The sequence below is a fragment of the Aythya ferina genome, assembly GCF_964211825.1.
Source record: "Aythya ferina genome assembly, chromosome: 4".
Classification (NCBI taxonomy): domain Eukaryota; kingdom Metazoa; phylum Chordata; class Aves; order Anseriformes; family Anatidae; genus Aythya; species Aythya ferina.
In genome coordinates, this window is record NC_140300.1 from 32725639 (window position 1) to 32746760 (window position 21122).

The 21122-nt window shown below is 36.9% G+C and overlaps 3 protein-coding genes across 9 annotated transcripts in view; 1 reads left to right on the forward strand and 2 right to left on the reverse strand.

Moving 5' to 3' along the window:
- LOC311436519 (uncharacterized protein) overlaps positions 1-21122 on the forward strand; it is a 55029-nt gene that overhangs the window by 2238 nt on the left and 31669 nt on the right. Inside the window, exons 2-3 of the mRNA XM_084518778.1 lie at positions 93-241; positions 18207-18323. The gene's annotated coding sequence lies outside the window, so the exon portion shown is untranslated. The remainder of the gene's footprint in view (positions 1-92; positions 242-18206; positions 18324-21122) is intronic.
- On the reverse strand, positions 495-3725 carry FABP2 (fatty acid binding protein 2). 2 transcript variants are annotated; one of them, XR_014692906.1, is made up of 4 exons: positions 3602-3725; positions 2750-2922; positions 1473-2103; positions 495-1296 (listed from the first exon to the last, which is right to left on the reverse strand). XR_014692906.1 is itself a non-coding variant. In XM_084518777.1 (4 exons), exons 1-4 carry the CDS (start codon positions 3666-3668, stop codon positions 969-971), a joined length of 399 nt encoding a protein of 132 aa, XP_084374903.1. In that variant the 5' UTR covers positions 3669-3706; the 3' UTR covers positions 495-968. The 2 variants fall into 2 exon arrangements, 1 of the variants encoding a protein (XP_084374903.1); XM_084518777.1 differs by having other exon boundaries at positions 495-1019; positions 1996-2103; positions 3602-3706.
- Positions 11601-21122, reverse strand: part of PDE5A (phosphodiesterase 5A) — a 134851-nt gene continuing 125329 nt past the window's right edge. For all 6 annotated transcript variants that reach the window (XM_084518772.1, XM_084518770.1, XM_084518769.1 and 3 more), the window contains exons 19-21: positions 20912-20986; positions 20311-20394; positions 11601-17021 (exon numbers count right to left, since the gene is read on the reverse strand). In XM_084518772.1, coding sequence (XP_084374898.1) covers positions 16884-17021; positions 20311-20394; positions 20912-20986 — 297 coding nt within the window. In that variant the 3' untranslated portion in view covers positions 11601-16883. The remainder of the gene's footprint in view (positions 17022-20310; positions 20395-20911; positions 20987-21122) is intronic.

Sequence of the window (21122 nt, forward strand, 5' to 3'; positions counted from 1 at the left end):
GACTGAATCGCCACAGGGAGGCTTAGTTATGGGGACACAGCAGATCTAGACTAAAGCTGACCCTCATGAGGCATTTTTATTGCCACCCCTAGGAAATAATGCGACTCAAGGGAGTTGAGTCTGGGGTGAAATCAGCAGTTACAGACTGAGCGACGTGAGCAGAACGTGGTACATGTATTTGTCACCCATCAGAAGCACCAGTACTTGAAGCCAGCTTTGTCTGAAATCATTCTTTTTCGTGGTAAGATACCTTGAATATTTTTATTCATGTCCTGAAAAGAAGTCTCTGACATTCTTCCTGAAACAGAATAATTTTGAGCCCTAATGTATTGGAACAATTCCAAATCTGTATGTTTTAAAAGCATGTCCACACTTTAAAAAACAAATATAGTGAAACTGCTTTATGTGAGATATCTGTATGTCATCAGCAAATGCTTGATATTACTCCTCTTGATATCAGCAAGGCATCAGAGATATCATTTGAACCACTGAAGTGAGAGGTATTATCTGACCATATTTTTATTTACTGTGCATTTATATTTACATATAAGAGTTTTAGAGGCTTGGGGGTTCCCAGGTTTCTTGTAAGTTTTACCATCCTTATTACACAATACTCAGCACACAGAGAAACCTTTAATCAACATAAATATAATGGTAAGGAAACTAAGTCACCATTTAAGAACCAGTGCAAAAATATTTAAGTTCTGATTATAGAACATGATTTTGCCAGCCTTTCACAGTCAGGTAGGACTTCATACAAATAACACTTTAGCATTTGTTTCAAATTGTAATTGAATTTTGTTTATTCAAGGCAAAACACTAAATGTAAACAAACGTTTTCAGTAGCAGTAAGTGATCACAACTTTTTAGGTGCTGTGAGGGGATAAAAGGAAAAACAACACGGTATATGTAGAAAAATGGCCTTTTATCACTGGATTTCAGTTCTAGTGCTGTTCTGGGTGAAGAATTTAGCACTTTTTGAAGAATCTCTTGGCTTCAACTCCTTCATACACGTAGGTCTGTTCAGAAATTAAGAAGAAAAATCAGTGACTGCTTTCATAAAATCTAATTTCACAGATTCTATTGAGAAACAGCAGAGGCAGTTTAATTAATTGTGGGGCCTACAGGACCTCATAAGGGCTCTGAGGAAAGGAATGTAAGGAAAGCAGCCTATTGACAATAGCCATAAATTCTCCATGCAAACATTTGAACAATTTTTGGAGGCTTAAAAACAAACAAACAAAAACCACCAAGGTGTTGAAGAGCTGTATTCCAATAACATTTCTAAACAAGTGCCTTTTTTTTTTTTTTTTTTTTTTTTTTTTTTTTTTTTTTTTAAGAAATGTGAGAGGTTAGACTGTATGATTTTCATCTCAGATCTCACACCTGGTTATTTATTTTTAAGAAGTTTGTGTCCAGCTAGTGGAAAAGGATCCTGAAACATTGTGATTCACTTCAGTCTCCGGCCTTACTGCAGAACAGTGAGGCATTTCCCATTTGTCTCGAGCTTTCCCTTCTGTCATCCACCCACCCCACCCCAACCCCAAGCTTTGTTTGAAAAGGACACTTATCAGACACTGAGCGCATTATCCTGTATGAGCTCCTGCAGTAAGGCTTTTAGAAGTCAGAAAAGGGCCCTCGCACTGAAGCATGTATATGTATACTTATATATATACCGTATATATATGTATACATATATACTATGTATGCTATATATGTAGTATGTATGTACCTTCCATATATAGCTTGTATTCAGAGATGTCAGAATGTGTTGAAAAGATACAGTTTACATGGGTAGGAAAAAAATCACATCTTAAAGTTTTATTTTATAGTTTTAAATTTTAATTTATTACTAGACTTGAGGATTCTAACTGAAGACAAATGAAGTTACTTGGCTTGAAGAAAGTACTTTCTACTTTCGAAACAGCTCTGAAAATGTGCTTATTCTCAGGTTGTTATGTATTTAAGTTGCATATGAGTGACTGCTCAACTCACCTGAACGAGTTCATCGCCGACGATTTCTCTGTATGCTTTGAGTGGCTTTCCATTATCTTTTCTTGTAAATGTTCCTACAAGTTTATCTCCTTCCAGGTTCCAAGAACCCTATGATGGGAAATATATATATATATATATATATATATATATATATATATATATATATATTTTACAATAAACACAGCATTATGTGTTTATTTTGATTTGATTTAAATATATCTGATATCTGATTTGATTTAAAGACTACAGGAGTGCTTTAAGGTGAGCAGAGATTAAAACAGTATAATCAAGTTTTTATGACATAGTTGGACAGGATATAAAAATGAAATATTAATAAAACTAATAGTTTATTTAATTCCCTATTTGTCAAGCTGATTTTTTTAGTGCTCAATTGATTTTACCTTTTCTCTGTATAGTTAATTTCTTACAATACCCTCACTACACTCTAGGTGGTGTACTTGAGTATTATCAAATGGGAAATTGCACGTGCCTGGGTTTTTGCATGTGAAGATTGCTGGATACCCTACTTTTGGGGCACTGTACAGAACGCTGAGCTTCCTGTTACAGTGTTAAGCCATTAATAGTTAAAACTAATTTGTGATCTTGTATATATGATGCAAGCATTCCTGGCCAGTCAGACTTTAAAAGTCAAATTTAAATTAGAACCTAGGAAAACAGATCATTGATCCTGAAATTGTACTTCAGAAAGTTGTTACTACATAATAAATATATAATCATATAAAAAGTATCTTACAGTAAGTTCAGTCCCATCAGCCAGACTGTATTCAAAGCTGACTCCCAGAGTGAATTTAATATCGATGGTACGGAAGTTGCTTGATTCTTTGACAATAAATTTGTTTCCATCTTGTTGAATAGTGATCTTCAGATTATCATGGGCTCCTAACTTCCTTTTCATGACGTTAACACCTGGAAAAATCAATTAACATAAATCAGGAAAAAAAAAAAAAAAAAAAAGAGAACATCATATTTGCATCTTTGTAGTGACATTTATGTGGTCAACTGAGTTTAGCCCAGCAATCTGACCCAGATTTTTATTCTTCTCCACCTTTTACTGAGGCAGTGTTCAGTAGTACAGATATAATACAAACCACTAGCCAAATGAAATAGTTGTTTATATCCATATTACAGGCATTTTGTACAAGCTTAAAGTAAGCATCCACATGTTAAAATGACTTGAATCGTGTGTGTTCTGTAAAATTGAAGACGAATGGTTTCCTTCCTCCCTAGTTCTTAAACCAGTTATATGTTATCAAAATAATATCTCTGGTATAGAATGCTGTTTAAATTTACCATTCAAATTCTCTGAACATTTTCCACTAATGTAATCTTAGAAGTCTTAGAGATTCTTCTGCTGAAATAACTCTACTGGAATTAGCTGGATTGTTTAAGATAATGTAATTAAAATCAGAATCTTTTTCTACCTCTTTGTAGAATCTTTTGGAAGTAAATGCAGGACAGTGTACTAGGACAGAGTAGCAAACAGCATAAGACAAGTTAGCCAGAAGGTAGTGCACAGACAGCTTGAATTTGGAGTCAGCCATAGCAATATCAAGCTTTTAGAAGGCATTGGAAAAGTAAGGCTTACCCATGGTCTCCATGAATTTTTCATAGTTTTCATTTCTGTCTACTTTCCAAGCACCATTAAACGCCATCTTTCTGTCTGTAGGAGGACTTCCGTGAAGTAGCCGAGCTTTGCAAAAAGAATTTATAAACTGGCTTATCATGAAAGCTATTTACACGATGATGTGGCTGGCTAAAGCTCAACTGTTGTGCTGATCTTGTCAGGGAGAGGTTTACTGTAGTTTAATCAAATTTTCAAATCGTGACTAGACAGCTTGCTGAATCTCTCCCTTATTGCCCAAAATGATAATATCTTTATTACTCTTCTTTATAAACAATCATTAATCCATTCATTTTTTTTCATCCTATTTGACTTCTAGTAAAAATTGTCTATCTAGTGAAAGTAATGATTAGGCTAAGAAAGTTTACTGACATTTTCTCTCCCTGGTGTATAGAAGGTCATGCTTGAGGGCGAGTCTCTATACAACTAGAGAAACTCTATTTACCCAACAAACCAAACAGAAATCTCTACCTTGTCTATTGGCAGAAATCTCTTCTACTCTACATAATAAACATCGAGTGGAGAATTTACTGAGTGTCTGCATGTAGTTTCAGAAAACAATTCACTTTCTTCTTGTCTAGCGCTGAGCTATGAAAATTGTGATGGTATTCTGTATTCATGTGCTCATTCAGTTTAAATTCTGAGCAGTTTCTAAAGATTGTGTACATTATAACACACTCAGTGAATGCTATCTGTTTTACCCATTCCTACAACAAAAAAAGATGCCACAAAGTGAATATACCTGATGTGGTTGATTTCCATAGGTCCCAGGTTTTGTCTGTTCAGGGATAATGCTGAATTTAAGCCTACCCTTACCTAGCTTCTTCTTTCCCACACAATAGCTCTCCTTAAAACTGAGCAAGTTTGCCTGTACCAAATTTGTCTGTAGCAAATTTAGGGTTATAAATATGCTGTTCTTATGGATGGCATTAGCTTTATTGTCTATTAGCTTCAAAATATAAATCCTGAATGCTGAACTGAATTTTGCTTAGCACACAGGTGATGGGGTTGTGCTCTGCTTAATGAATTTTAACAGCCTCATGTTATCATAATCTTGTCCACCTGTGGATTCCAGACTGCAGCAAGAGGTTTTACTGAGGTGCAACCCAGTGATACTTGCTAGTTACCAGAATACTGTGTTTTTTCCCTCCAGCCAGCTTCACTTTGAAAGCAATGCTAATGTTATGTGCTGAATGCATGGTTCCTGGGAGGGTGCTGTACCCCCAGGGGTTCTGCAGCTGGGAGAGAGCAGAAACCCCCAGACATATCCCTTTTCTTCATGAGAAGGTTTACCCACAGGTGGCAAGGATTGGGGTGGTGGACGTGTACTCTGCAGACTGCAGCTTGTTCTCTCATCTTCCTCTGTTCCAGCTACTGTCGTTCCCGCCCCTTGTAGCTACAGTCTTTCATCTTAGAAATGCCTTTTTATTCTCTCTAAGACTAAGAAGAAGCAGTCTTCCATTCTTCCTGTACCAGCTACTTGTTATCTTCCTTTCCTTCTTATAATCCTGTCATTTGACTTAGGGAAATATACACCTGCTAGTCTGGAGATTGGAACTGGATAAAAATCAACCAGTGCTGAGGCTGGAGATGTGTAGTTGTATTAGCACCCTGCTAAACCCAACTCGATGGCTCAAAGAATATCACAGTCCATGTCCAGTGCTGTGTTACTCATGGACACCCATCTTAGCCTTCAGCCAGCTCCAAAAATGGCCAAGATGAGTGTCTATTTTTAAATTGGATTATTTCTTCTTTTTTATTGCATTAGAGTATCCCTTGACCTTTGTAGTTATCATTGCCAATCTATATTATTTATGTAGTACATAGACGTAAACGAAAATATGATGCCAGGTTATAGTTCACCAGATTTGCAGTCTCCTTTTTTATAGTCTTTGCAGAAATATTCTTTCTGTCAGTGGTGTAGTCACTTGTCTTGAATCCAGTAAATAACTGAGGCTGTGCAGCAGTTCAGTGTAGAAGAATATGTATATATAATTTTTGTGCATATGTATAGCATGGAGCATTTTTTATATGAAAAGATTGACATACTTGTTTGGATTTTTTTTTATTTTTTATTGGTAGATACTTTCAAAGTAGTATATTTGGTGCTTAGCGACATGGTTTAATGATGAGATTGATAGTAGGATGATGGTTGGACCAGGTAATCTTGGAGGTTTTTTCCAACCTTAATGATTCTATGATTCTGTGATTTGAAAAATGGCAACAAGGCTCTAATTCACATTGTTTCAGGCCCATATGAAATCGAACAAATAGGAAACTACTTTTTATTTTGAGCAACTTCAAGAGAACTTTTCTAATTTTTAGGTGGTCCTACATTCTCTCCAAGAATCTGTTGATTACTTTCATTTAAGAAATGTTTAAATATCTGGAGTAGTCTTCTATGTATTTAAACAAAATTAACGTTGCTGCTTGCTCTCCTCATTTAAACCATCTTCTTAAACTCTGAAAACAAAACTCAGAGTAGTGATGTTCCACAAATTACGTATGTATTTCTGCATCCAACTTAGTCCAGCAGTTCTCTTGAACCTTGAAAAAGAGAGCGAGTCTTCTGGAGTGAGTCCTAAACTAGCAGGAACTTCTCTCAGATGTGCTTTTCCTGTCAGCGATCTCATGGTTTGCCTCTCCCCACTTGTGATTCTGTGGCCTCCCTCAGAAGTCAGGCTAAGCGGCCAGCTCCAAACCTTTTCACCATAGGAGCAGCAATTGGTTGGTCCTGAATTTTCTGTTAACAGCCTGTTGCTTCATTTCTTCCCCATTTTCCCTTCCTTAGCATTTCTTTTCACTGAGCATGAATCCTTAGCATCCTCTCCAGATCAGCCCCACAGCTGTGTTAGTTAAGCAAGAATCTCACAGGTGTTTGATATTTATGAGTTTTATGGAGTCTCTGCATTGGTGTGGCACTGATGGCACAAGGAGCTGTTCTTCCCCTGAGGTCTGGTGGAATGTTAGTGTCAGAACAAGCAGCTGCATTTTTATGAGATTTAACTCACACTTTATGAGTTACTTAGAACTATTAACATACTACAATCTGACTTCAGATTTTTTGCATGTAAAAGAATGATGCTATGTATACTTCAGGGTTGAGTTCTTGCAAAAGCTTTCTTTTTCCTTCTAGAATTATAACTAAGATTGTAGATTGTTTTTGTATTTTTTTTTTTAATGTTGGAATACCTCACTATTTTATTTTTATTTTTTTTCCCCTTTGTCTAGCTTTTCTTTGTGTAGATTTCAAAGCTACAGTTTTTGTTTAGATGCTGCATTGAAAAATCTGTTTAGTATTGCTGGTTGCATGGAAATCTTGAAAGCTAAAGGTGTGGATTCTTGTGGCTTTCATCAGTTTGCCAGCTGTGGGATACTAGAAGAAGGCAAACTTAACTTTGAAGTTTGATCTTTAAATGAGGTGGATGGAAATCAATGGTTAACTTATACTGCTTTGCCAATCTCATCATGCCAGCCCATGATAAACACATCAAGCTGTATTATGAAGATAATTCAGAATGAGATTCCAAAGATCAGGGTGGCAAAAATGCTTTTGCAGTGGGTTGCATTCCTCTATCCCATTTATTGTTTTGTGGCTTGTCTTCAAGTTGTTCAGCCTAAAATTAGCAAGGACAGTAAACTCTGCTGTACCACAGAGTAGTACTGGCTTGGGGCCAGCATAAAAGTAATATACTTATATAAATATTATTACATATAATGTTGTTATATATATATATATATATATATAAAGAAAGATATGAGTCTCTTCATACCTGTTAAAACATGATGCGGGTTAACTGATGTCTGTCAGGTAACTGGGAACTGATTTGACAGTTTCTGCATGTTTTCTGATACAGGAATCTTCTAAATGTCCAGGAATGAATAGCAAGGATAGCTGGGCATTGATGTCATTTAAGTACATCTAGATCCCTTGTCATGAAGTTTGACTGAGAGTTTAAACCACAATAGTTATATTTATATGGCTATAGTAAACATAATTCTATGTCAATAAAGCCAACCTTAGGATAACTTATGGGTGGCCTAGCAATAAGGAGTTCAATGTAGCTTGACTAATGCCATCTCTTCCATAAACAATTTCCAAGTATGTATTGTAACTGGATGTTCTGCTGCAGCAGGATTAGATCATACTCGAACTAGCTTTTGTCCTATTCCAGCTGCCCATTTGCTGAGTTTGTTTTTGGTTTGGTTTGGTTTTGTTGTTGTTGTAGGCTTTTGGTTTGTTTGTTTTGTAGGATCACAGAACAGTTTGGGTTGGAAGGGACCTTAAAGATCATCTAGTCCAACCCCCCTGCCATGGGCAGGGATGCCACCCACTAGACAAGGTTGGCCAAGGCTCCATCCAGCCTGGCTTTGAACACCTCCAGGAATGGGGCATCCATAGCTTCTCTGGGCAACCTGTGCCACTGCCTCACCACCCTCATAGCAAACTATTTCTTCCTTATATCTAATCTAAACCTACCCTCCTGTAGTTTAAAGCCATTCCCCATTGTCCTATCCCTACACTCCCCGACAAAGAGTCCCTCCCCATTTTTCCTGTAGGCCCCCTTTAGGTACTGGAAGGCCACTGTAAGGTTTCCCCAGAGCCTTCTCTTCTTCAGGCTGAACAACTCCAGCTCTTTCAGCCTGTCTTCACAGGAGAGGTGTTCCAGCCCTTTGATCATCCTGAGGCCACGAGAGCAAAGCAGAGGCAAAGAATCACCTCCCTTGCCCTGCTATCCAAACTGTTTTTGGTGCAGCCCAGGATACAGTTGGTTTTCAGGGTTGCAAGTGCACCTTGCCAGTTCATGTTGAGCTTCTCATCCACCAGCACCCCCAGGTCCTTCTCCTCAGGGCTGCTCTAAATCGGTTCTTGGCCCAGCCTGTATTTGTGCTTGGGATTGCCCCAGCCCAGCTGCTGGGCCTTGCCCTTGGCATTGAACCTCATGAGGTTTGCACGGGCCCACCTGCCAGGCCTGCCCAGGTCCCTCTGGATGGCAACCCTGCCCTCCTGCATGTCAGCCACAGCACTCAGCTTGGTGTCATTGGCAAACTTGTTGAGGGTGCACTCATCCTACTGTCTGCGTCACCAACAAAGGTGCTGAACAGGGCCAGTCCTAACTGTTTAAGCAGTATCTGGATACTGCTGATAGTGCAATATGTTCAACATGAAACTTCACCATTTGAAGATTACTTAGGAATTTCCATGGAGCATAGAATGCATCTGTCTGATTATTTAGTAGTGGACTGTGGATCTTAAAACTTACTCTGAAGTGTCTGTATATGCTCCTTTATAATATGTGTGTAACGGCTCTGTTCCATGAAGTGGTGCATGTTGTTGAGAGTTGACTACTGGAGAGATCTGAAGTACAAAGGCTACTTCACAATAAACTGGAGGTTAAAAAAAAAAGAATCTAGAAGCAAAATGCAAGGTTTTCTTAAAGAAATACTAACTCTGTTAGTTCCGTCATCTACTAGTGTACCCTAAAACGTGTCCTAGGATTACCAAGAACAGTAGAATCTGTCCTAGTCATTATGAAGAGGAAGTGATATTGAGTTATTGCCAACATAAATAACAGCGTGCTTCTCCAGTAAACGTTACACAAATCTCTGAGTATTAGTGCCATTTGTCACTTGTCACATACAGACTGATGTCAGTAGACCTGTAGGGCTTCGAGTCAGGCTTGATTTAAACATGTATCTTAGTACTCTTATCCTGTATTTTCTGGGTAGATGCTTTGTAGCAGTCAAATCTGGGGAAGTAGTTAATGAACTAACGGTGTACAGTGTTGACGGTTTGCACCTATCTTTTCAGTTTCTCCAAAATTTGAACTTGCCTTTTGGTTCATTTCAACATAGCTGTTTGCTGATTATACACTTTTTCTCTTGACTATGATACAGCTCCAAACTCCACAAAAGATTATTGTGATTATCTGGATTAGTGACTTGAATCTAATCTCAATCTGTAAAATAAGGATTTTTTCTGAGCTCAGCATAATAGCAAGGGAGCACCCTACACAGCTCAGGTAATTAAGCATTTGCGTAATGAAAGGGAAAGATGACTTCAACACAAACATTCTTTTCTTCATGTCTTATGTAAAAGCAGAAGTGGGACCCAGATCTTAATTCTGTCCAGCTAAGAAATAGATTTTGTGTGACCTTGATCAAATTAACCTCTCTACTTATCTGTGAACTGAACTTCCCTTACATTAAAAAGCCATTTATGTCATAAAATCCCAGTGACTTGATCAACTACTACTACTACTACTACTACTACGAAAAAGGCTCAAAAATAATAAATAATGCTTGTATGTGAACTAATCATGTGTAACTTAGTGGAATGATTTAACTGCGTGTTTTACTCCCAGTGTTTGTTAAAGATCTTTGATGATATTAAAGAAAAGAAAGCTATGTAAAGTACAGAGCTATTTATCAGCCGTTATGAACTGTTGGGAGGGCAACAGCAGGCTGAATTGCTTAGCCTCATATTTAATCAGGAAAGAGGATTTTATTTTTGACAGTACAAATTCAGAACAGAAAATAATACAGCTGTTTGAAGAACAGTTTAATCTCTCAGGAAATGTAAAAATAAATTTCTGTGTTAAGTAAAATAGAGTTTTGGAAATACTGCAGGAAGTACACGCAACCAAATATTAGAAAAAAAAAAATCTGAGTATACTGAAGTGAAAAATTACTGTGTTTGTAACTTGTGGTATTTTTCAACTTAAAGTTCTAAAGTTATGGCTCCATAAGTGCCGAAAAATGCTACTCTCCTCTGAAGGGCTGAAAAACTTACTGGCTGCTAGATGCCATAAATTTAGATCCTGAAGCTTAGTACTGCAGCAAACTCATCATTTGAATTAGTCTGTATAGATCTTAAATAGTGAGACTTCACTGGTGCACATCAGCAACAGCTGTCACCACTGTTACTAAAAAAAGGTGGAAGAAGGGGCTATCATCTTTTCCCGTTGATTAAAAACGGTCATCAGTGTGCAAGATGTGAAAGACTGAGCCTAATATTCTTTTTCACCTCTTCAACAAAATACCCTAGTTCAAGGTGATATTCTTTTCTGGGTTGGGTAAGGAATGTGTTGCAGTATTCCTGCTGAAAACTGTGCCATTTCTCTGAAATGAATTCAAACATTCAGCAGGCCAGTGAACACCAAGCAGAAGCATGCTTAGGTTGGTGAATGGGGTGGAAAGATTGGAGTCCCAGCAGCAACTGGTTACCTGATATATGTAGATATACACAGGCAGTTGTTCAGTTGCACTCACAAATTGCAGTTGGTTTGAGCAAACAGTGCTTGGGTTTTGTACTGAACTAAATCTGGCCCTTCATAACTTTTTGAATGAGCCTGTTGTTTGTCAGGGATGTACATACTTGTTGGTTTTGCCTAGAGCTAAAAAAAAAAAAAAAAAAAAGTCAAGCCAGAAGTGTTGCTGTGGAGAACCTAATAGCCAAAGAACAGTGCCAAGCAGCCCATCGGTCTAGATTTACTTCTAGGATCAGCAGTTTGCACATGATGCAGCCTTTGGTGTAAAGAATAGAATTTTCACAGTTTTGTTGGAAGTCACTGGGTTGACTATTTCAATCTCTCTTATATGCTACCTAGGACTTGATAGCCAGGGACAAATGTTGAAGATGGATCTGTGTAACAGTTTTATTTGCCTACTACCAACCCGGTTTCTGACAGCTCCTAGCAATTGTACCTGCACTGCTCTCTAGTGGTTAGTAGCAGCAAATTATTTTTTCCTGTTAAAAGAAACCCCACTGTCTCATGTCAGTAGTGCTCATGTTAGAGGTATCTTGATATTAATAGTAAAGTTTTTATCAGAATTTCTAGGTGCTAGAAAAGTTATTAAAAATGCAGTAAAATATGTATTTGCAGAAGTGATGTCTTGAATCAGGCAACAGTGAGGTGTTGAAAATTTAACCTCAATAATGCTAGCTAACAAAGAGTAAAAATTATTTGACATTGTCCTTTTTATTTTAAAAAGCATGAAAACAGTACAAAGAGAAGAATAAGGAAGTAACTAAGCAGCAGTTTGACCATCAAAAATAATGCGACTCTCATATTCGCTATCAGCTGTACAATTAAGAAGGACTAATGGTTCTCTTAAGTAATGTAACTAGTTTTACTAAATAGGCATAGGACAGAAGCAAGCGAGAACACATAACATTCAGAAGACTTTAATACTACTTAAAGGCAGAACATTATATACAGAGTAACCCAGTTAACCTAGTACAAAAATACTGTGCCCAGAAACTATATATTTGTTCAAATATTTTTAAGATAAAAGAATACAAGTGGACAAACTCAGTGGCTAGTGACTGTGATTAAGATTTTTATTAATCAATAATAGAAATGTATATTAAAACTATTTACAGTGCATTTCACACTACATTCTTCAAGAGACACATGCATGTGTCTGCCACGTGAATATACAGAGGGCTCAAATTCAAACTTTGATTACACCTGTAAGGTACCTTGGGCATCAGCAGCAATAGCTGAATGCAGTAAAGAGCAGGTGAGGCAGGTGTTACCAAGGGTAAGAGTTTGGTCCCTCTTTATGGGTGGAAAAGGTGGATTTGACCCATTCCTTCACTTTCTATCCAGTCTCCCACTGAGCTCAAGCCGACACCCTCTGAGGTAAACTGAATTTACGTAATTGACTTTAAATGGACACTTGAGCATACCTTAGACCCTGGCATGACAAGCTCATGCTGTGAAAGTTAGTGGAAACTAGCTATTACATAGCATTGTCACATAAATATACATTTACAAACAGTGGTACTTAGATATGAGTTTCTCTACGGAAACAGGCTTTATGTGGAAAATAAACTTTCCTATGCGATTTCCATTCATCTAGCAATGACAAAGATAAAGGATCTTGAAGTCAAAATTTGCTGTATTTAGCAAGTGTCACCACCAATTACCAGGCCAGACTCTGTGATGTTTCTTCTTCCCGTGAAAGTCCAACCCAAAAAGTCCAGCCCTCGTTATTTCTCATACTCAGGCCAAAGTCAGATTTTTATTCAAGCTCCAATGTTCAAGCTTATCTCTCAAATTAGTGCAAGTCCCCGAAGAAGCAGAGCAGGGGAGTGTGAAATAAAGCTGAAACCTTGTGGAATGTAAAGTGCATGTGATTTGATGTGAAGATCGACCTACAGCATTGCAGAGACAAGACTCTTAACTAAAGCTAATGTAAAAATTTACCTGAAAGCTTAGGTCTCTGTAAAACCTTTAAAAGTGTAAGAATTAACTATGAATGAGGCACTTTTTTCATCAACACTCTCTATTTTCTCATGCTTAACTGTGAGGGGCACCAACCAGTTCACTCAGGGAACATCCCCTAATTTTAAGGGGTAGATCTGCCTTGTCATAATCTTTCTGTGTAATAAGTTGCACAGTCAGTTAGTAATTCTGAAAAATCTTACACAAGAATAAGACTGCTCCAAAACTGGTAGTTCATGCCACTACCAGATAAAATGCATTGGGTTGGAGTTCAAAAACTTAGCTTTACATGCACTGAGTTGGCAGAAAGTGATGCACAAAATCAGGCTTCAGCCATCTCTTCTAAAGAGAGATCAGCTGGTTATCAATGCAAGAGATTATTCACTTTTATCACTAGCCCACTTGCATTTGCATTCTGGCACGGATCTGAGTGATTTGCTCTTGAATTTAAACTGCTACTGCTTAAAAAAAAATTAATTCCATCTCCAAAATCAAAATTACATTTTTTCTTTTTTTCTCCACTCTTTGTGGGTAATAGGAAACCTATATATTCCACAGCTAATACTGGATGTGTGGCTAACCTGCTGGGAAGAGAAGTACTACCTATAGCTTAAGAGCCTCATTGTTATTTTTAACTAGAAGACCCAGGGTTAATCAATAATTTTGTATATGTTAGTACACATGACAAGTTACTTTTTTTCAAAAGGGGGACAAAAAGAAAAGTGTATTTTAAGCATTAACCTGTACTGTGGTGTGACTTCAAAAGAATATACGTGCATGTCTGAGAACAAGTAGGATCATAACCTGTCTTAATTGAGACAAGGATTAAAAATTAGTGGGACAAATTCTGTAACCGAAGACTTAAATAACAAAGTTCACAACAGCTTTAGCAGACATAAGACTGAACTGACAAAGTGCTAAACTCCATTTCTTCTTGTATCTTCTGCTTGATTTCTTTAGCTAAATAACATAAGTTAGGGCAGAGTATGGTTGAAAGCCTACTAAAATAATCAGATACACAATTCATGATGAAATTTATGATAATGGCATGGCTGGATTTGAATTCTGAAGGCAATGAAATTCAGTCAAAAAACAGCCTGGCTTTTTTTTTTTTTTCATACTGTCACCTATCTACATTATGAAATAAAATAAAACTTCCTGCAAACAGTCCACACAAAGCTATGAGACGAAACCAGCACCCTTTGACTTTGCCTTCAGGCAGAGTGAAACACTACAGAAGCGATTTGATTGTTCTCTGAATTTTCACAAAGTACAGCAAACTATGCTTTTAAGATTCTAAAACCAGTAGTTAAAGGGTTTCTTTTTGTAGAAATATATACAGATACAGGTATATTGTGGTATTTAAATGTTTTATTTACTAGGAACTATATTTCTATGAATGTTCCAATCTTTGTAGTGGAAGAGATTCTGTGGGATAAATGTGTACAAATATGTAATTAAATATATGCACATACTGTATAACTTTGTTCGTTCTAAGTGAACCTTTGAAAAATGCAGCTTGTGCATTTTTTTCAAGTCAAAGGTAAGAATCCAGCATTCTTTTGTAATAGTTACAAGCTCATATCATAATAAAGCTTTGTTGAACACACAATATGGCAAAGAAATATAATACTGGAACCTTAATGTAAATGATACATCACTACACTGTAATATCACCATAGTTGGTTCGCGGTGTTGTCACCATGAATTACTAGTCTCAACCATACCAGCAAGAATACATCTTTATATACATATACTTTGTTCATATTTATATTAAATACGTATTTCCTCAGTTGACATAATAATTATAGTTCAGCATCTCAAACATTCAAGGAAAAGAATATACAAGGACTATGCAAATCCTGAAGCAAGATTCCTATTTATCAAAAAGTACCTAAAAACATTGTATTTCTTTTGAGGTGGGAGACTGAGGGGGCAGTATGCTGCCATTTTTCTGCATGTCTATGACCTATCACATACATATATTGTACTGTGTATGCATATAAATACACATATGGAACACAAAACAACAATAGCTCTGAATTCTTAATTATTGTTGAATTCCATACTTTCTTGGAAAATCCAAAAAAAAAAAAACAAAAAAAACAACAAAAAAAAAAACATAGGAGAAATACTTCTGTAGAAAAAAAAAAAGTTTTCAAATACAGCTGCAATAATATATTATTGGTAGTCATTAGAGAAATTTGAGATGGGATTTAATCAGTGACAAATAATACAGGTTGGCAGAAACGCTGCAAAATGGAAGAATACATTTTTCTACATTTTTTTAAAATTGAACATATTTTGTGGAACATTTTGAAGCACTTGCTTCATTTTTTGTTAGCTGCTGGTATTGCTTATTTAAATGCATAAAAAGAAGTTGTTTTTGGTGTCATTCTAACCAGCTACTAGAGGTGAGATTGATAGTCTCCTGGGAAGACAAATTTATTGCAGTTTCCAACAAGAATTTTCTGGATTAGTGTGATACCAAATAACTCCTGTCCTTCAAAGTATAATACTAAGTGTATGACCTTTACATTATACTTTTTTGATTTTAACTAGAGTCCTTACTACAGATAAAAAAATAAATAAATGAACATTTTCAGTCTCTGTGTAGCTGAAGTTATGCTTACCACTAACCAATTTTAGCTTGCTGACATTAGTCTCTTAATCCTGCTCAACCAAAGCAGTTGTACTCTCTTTGTACTACTCTTTTTAGGTTGTCTTATTTGTATATTTTCTTGAATTGGTTCCCAATGATCAGTTCAAAACAATTTTTATGATTCATCTTCATTTGAAGAAGCATCAATGCCTTCTTTTCCTAGTGCAAGTTAAATAATTCTTACTTTTCTGAACATTAATGCCTCATATACAGATGGTAAATCCCTGTAGCATTCTAGTCTATATTTGCTTTCAGTATTCTTTTTTCATATTCCTTTAAAACATGGTGGATCATTTTTGACATTAACTAGTATTGCTAAAAATGATTTTTAAAAGATATTAGCATTAAATTTTCTTCAAAGTGGTCATAGCCATTTCATAATAGCACTGGTCCTTGATGGTCACTGGAAGTATGCCATTCCTGCATCATTCTGATTCGGATTTCATCTCTTGCAGTCACATTCTCTTCCACTTTTCCTGCCTGTGATTTAGTTTGTTGGTTATGATGATGTTAAATTCAACTTCAAAATGAAGTTAAAACCATATAGAAATGATCCTGTTTAGTTTCCATTTCTCTTTTTGCTTCCTGCAGACTTCTATGGGAATCGCTCTTCCAAGGCAACCTGTCAGTTATGTTGCATTTCATCAACAACAAGCAATTTCCATTATCCATGGATAATTATGACACTTGTACCACATAATTCCTAAATTCTCCATTGCCTAGTAATTCACAGGGTTTTAAAAAATTGATGTAAGACATTTGCTAAGACATTCTTATCGCATGAAAAAGCTACTGGGTACACAAATTCTGGGGCTATTTCACTGCAAAGCCCAGTTCTGTCTCCTGAAAGAAGTCAGCACAGTATATGCTGGATTAAGCTCCCCAGAGTTAGTCCCAATCTTTCTTCACAGCCTCTGGCAAGAGAAGAGGCAAGACCACTCATTTCTTTTATAACCTTACACAGCAAAACTGGAAGAGGAAAAAAGGTGCGAAATGCAGTAGTCTTTAAGATACTGGCCACAACATGATCACTGAACAACTATATACATCTATAAAGTAATAGGCTCTCAGAGACAGTCGAGTAACTGCACTCGTACCTTCTTGTGGTAATAGGGTAGCATAAACTAACTTTACAGATCTTTTTTGATCTCACTCAGATGTAATAAAAGAAATATATGATCTTTATATAACCTTCACATATACATGGTCATGCTATATCTTGAAATGTGGAAAAATAATACAGCAGTGGCAAAACATAATCCAAATCCATACAGTGTTTAGTAAAATGCAGTACTCCCCTATTACTATGTCTTCTATGTGAACTTAAGCTTGTGGTTTTAAAATCGGCATCTCAGTTCCGTTTGGCTTGATTGCTTTCTCCATTAATCAGATTCTTCTCTTGTTGTTCAGCTAAGGATTGCCATTTCTGCCTATTTTTCCTACAGCCATCCAGTAAAGGGTAGCAGGCCTCTGATACATGCGTTAGGGCCTGAAATAAATTGTAAAACACGTAAAACAGTTTAACAACAACAAAAGTGTTCTTAAAGTTGACCATTAGAGAAACCAGAATGACTGAAATACGAGGTCTATTTATACCTGAAACTGAGTTTGTATCTTGATGTTTAAGGATCAACATCCTGTTGCGCTTCAAACATGAATATAGTTACCCAGCAAATTGGGCTGAATGACAGTGTCTGTGCAGCACATGATACACAGGTGCAGGAGGAACCATCTTAATTTTGTTGTGTTACACACTAATGACCTGCCCAGGATTCCTAGTGAAGTACCATGGATGGACTTTGTTTGCAAGCCAGCCCTTTCTATATGTGGCAAGGCTGCCATTATAAAGATGACCTTGGAATGGGAATCAGAATCAGATGCAGAGCAGTTATAGTCAATGTGACCATATTCACTGATGACGTCACTACTGATTCAGAGGAGTTGTCCCCAAAATATTTGAATTCAAAGCAATTAGCACCTGGTAGATAAATTCCATTTGGCACTTGGTGCCTCTGGGAAACAGTTGTAACTTAAGTCTATCAAGTATTTTTCATGATGTGGCTGTGACAATATAGCAGACTGAAGGAAAACTGGGTTGGTATTTAAATATAGAATTGAAAATTAAATAGAAGAATAAGCATTTTTGTGTTTTTCTGATGGAAGTGATGAATACGTATTCTCACACAACAGTGACACTTAGTCCTTACTTGCATGAAGGGTTCTGCTGACTTCTGGAATGAAGTCACCCTATTCAGAAGTGTGGAGTGGGAGTTTAATAGTTCAGACAGTGCTGGACTACAGGGTATGGGCAAGAGTGAGACCACTGATTCTAGAACTACTATGAGGACTGTTAAGTATGTAGAGAAAAGTCCCAGTTCCTCTGCTGGTCACTAAATATATTTCAAAAGTCAGAATTTCACATGGCTACTCTAGTGAATTATCAACTTGTATAAATCTTCATAGTTCCTTTCTGCTTTCTAGATAGTGTCATTAGTTCCAGCATACCTAAAAGAATTATTCTTGATTTACACCACTATAAGAAGAATGGGGCTCTCAAATATCTCTTGAGTATTTCTGATTTATTTATCTGAACATATCTAAACAGCAACTACTAAATGGTACACTTTTTTTCTATTAAAAAATTAAGAGTGAAACATGCATTTGTTTTTTTCAGATTCCTGAACTTAAAGGGAAGGCATGCAGATCAGTTAGCATAACTCCACTGGTTATCTGTCTAAAACAAACCACACAGCTTCAGTTCACTGGGATTTGAATGACTCTGAATAACATGGTAAGTCACAAACTTGCAGTGCTGCACTGGGCACTCACCTCTGCATTGTTTGTCAAATTCATACTGACTGGGTGAAAGCTAAGAAATAGTTGGTGAAATCACTGTAGTTACGATCCTGTTTATTGTTTGCTATTCTAGCATTATACTATTTGTGAGTGAAATGTGTGCTTGTTCATTTTCAAAGTAACATAGAAGTTGCTTATGTTTTACCATTTATTACTCATTGAACTAACATCTGTGTAAGCAGGTGATATCCCCTACCTGTACTCCAATTAAAATAAACAGTGTGTCAGCTCACACTGTAGCCCTTTTCTTGGATTTACCATTATTGTTACTGGTTTTGTCACTTCCTCATAGGCTCCCCATTCTCTTTAGCGCTCTCTGCCCTTGCAGATAAGTCATGCTCACTTATCTCTCCAGTTTGGACACATGCTGGCTACTCTGAGCCTACATAAAGTCCCAGATGCTGCCAGCTTGCAATGTGTCATTCCTGTTCAGGACAGACTTTGAGATAGGACGAAAAATAGGAGTGATAAGCAGAAAGCTGTAAGAGGCAACATGTACATGCTTATAGCCCCTCCTGTATGCATGGCATCTCGTTCTTTCTTCCCCAGTTAAAGAGAAAGGAGAAGACTCCTAACATTTGTAGGTGCTCTTGGCTGCCAACCAGGAATTAGATTATCTTCAGTGCAGCATAACAAAGCTGCAGTTACAAAGCAGGGACTAAGTCACTAATAATTACTCACACACCTCATTTCCTTGCAGGAACTGTACAAGACCTAGGTACAATTTGTACTAATATTATTTGGTAACTGTTGATGTGTGATGCAGTGCATACTTCAGAGTAAATAACTGAATGTTTTCTGATCTTTTCATAAATGGGAAAATAAAGTTCTTCCCAGCAAATAAAGCACAGTTATACAGTCTCTGGAGCTGTGGACATTTCAGACTTGTTCAGATATCCTGTTCAAAGAATTTTCTATCTGTATAGTGTGTACCTTTGCTCAGCTACTTAGTCTTCTTTCAGCAGCTTAGCTACTACTGGAGACAGCTTTCTGAGCCTTCCCAGCAAAGGCTGCCTTATTTTCCTGACAACATTTTTACAACACAGAAACATGCAGGGGGCAGCAGCTAGTAGTTCCCTCCTTCCTCTACCTTTGTGTTCTTCCAACTGGTGGATATGGATTCTTTTTAGAAAGATTTACTTTGTAAAAATGAAAAAGCTGAATAATCACCTTCGTCCTCTCTTTGGAAGGTTAGACTATTTATTCCTCAACTTTCTTTTCTTTTACCTCATTGCCTGTAAAACACTTGCTACAGTCTCAGTGGACAAGCTTTCACTCTAGTGCTTTATTGGTTTAAAAAAGTTAGGAATTATGATTTGTTTCACATTTTATCTGACCAAGTATTTACTTATGCAGTTTGTGACCAGGATGAAAAACACTTTAATGAATACTCTCCTGCACTGCTTTTGTGTGTGATGAGAGAGAAAAAAAATGGATGGGAAATTTTGAACTCAGGTGAATTTCTTATGTGTGCCATATATCACCTTTTGCATGAAAAATTCTGAATGCTATAGAACTTTTAAACAATACTCTTTATCAGTGCAGTACATGGATACCATTCTTTCCACAGATAGCAAAGCATTAGACGTTTTTGTTTTTCCCTAATGATCACAGCAGCTCACTGGCAGAATCCAAAATATAACCCAGGGATCCAATACCAGTCGACAGAACACAGCAATTACTACTAGATTTGTAAAAATTAAAACAGCATACATTAATCAGCCAAACATACCATGAATGGCAAATACTAAAATAATCATTTCTCCAACTGGATAATGCACTCAATTATATATATATAAAATCTTTTTTTCTTTCTAACTTGGGTATTACAACAAATTTTGCTCTAATTTTAAATCTGAAACTATTAGAAGGTACACTGAGCAGTTCTGGTTTTAGGTATTTCCAGTTCTAAGGCACCATACCTCATACAGCTGCAAACAAACAGCATCAATGAATCCAACCTGCATGCTTGGAATTTTGTTTTTCTTCTCTCTGTTCATTAAATCCTGCAAATAAGAAGTAAATAAGCTCTATGTTTAATAAGCTCTATGTTTAAATGCATTTAAAGATGAAACAAAAACAAAGGGTCTGGAATCAAAAAGCAGCACCTTAAAAACACAGCAAGCTCAACACAGTGAGGCATCAGTACTTGTTATAATGCAGGTAATTTGACTGCCTGACTAGCCTTAGAAGGTTGTCTTTGGACTGACAGAGCTAGAGGAATAGAAAAGCTTATTTGTTTAGGACAGGCTGCAAATACGTACGAATTTAGGAATGTACTTCCTAGACAATTTAATAATACTGATTTAGAAGAGATAATGCTATCTGTTCTTCTGGCTCAGAGATAATGACGTAGTGTTGGTGTCTGGGAACCACAGAAGACAACTGACTGCTAGGAAGACAGGGAAGGAGTTGGTCCTAAATTCTGGTCACTGACAGAAGTGGTGGCTTTTAAAAGACAAGTGAAGTGCTATTTGCAGAAGCCGTTTAAAGAGAGGTGATTCTATATCATCTTCCACTTACTGTTGGTTCTATGTTGAGTTCCTTCCGCTCTTTATCGCCCTGATCAAAGAACTCGGCAGCTACAAGCTCAGCAATCTGCAAGAGATTTCACACGTTGAGAGCTATAAAAGTTTGCTTGCCTACCGATGATCAAAACTGTTTTCTGAGTTTCCTACGTCTCCTTAGGATACATCAGATTGGGATTCCCCATAATGAGAATCTTCAACCTAAC

Bases quoted from the DNA above. Each gene is read 5' to 3' on its own strand.
- FABP2 (XM_084518777.1), bottom strand. From the start codon at position 3,668: ATGGCGTTTAATGGTGCTTGGAAAGTAGACAGAAATGAAAACTATGAA. The intron at 2,923-3,601 runs GTAAGCCTTACT...TGATTTTTCCAG, and splicing joins AAAATTCATGGAGACCATGG to GTGTTAACGTCATGAAAAGG. The intron at 2,104-2,749 runs GTAAGATACTTT...TTCCCATCATAG, and splicing joins CTGATGGGACTGAACTTACT to GGTTCTTGGAACCTGGAAGG.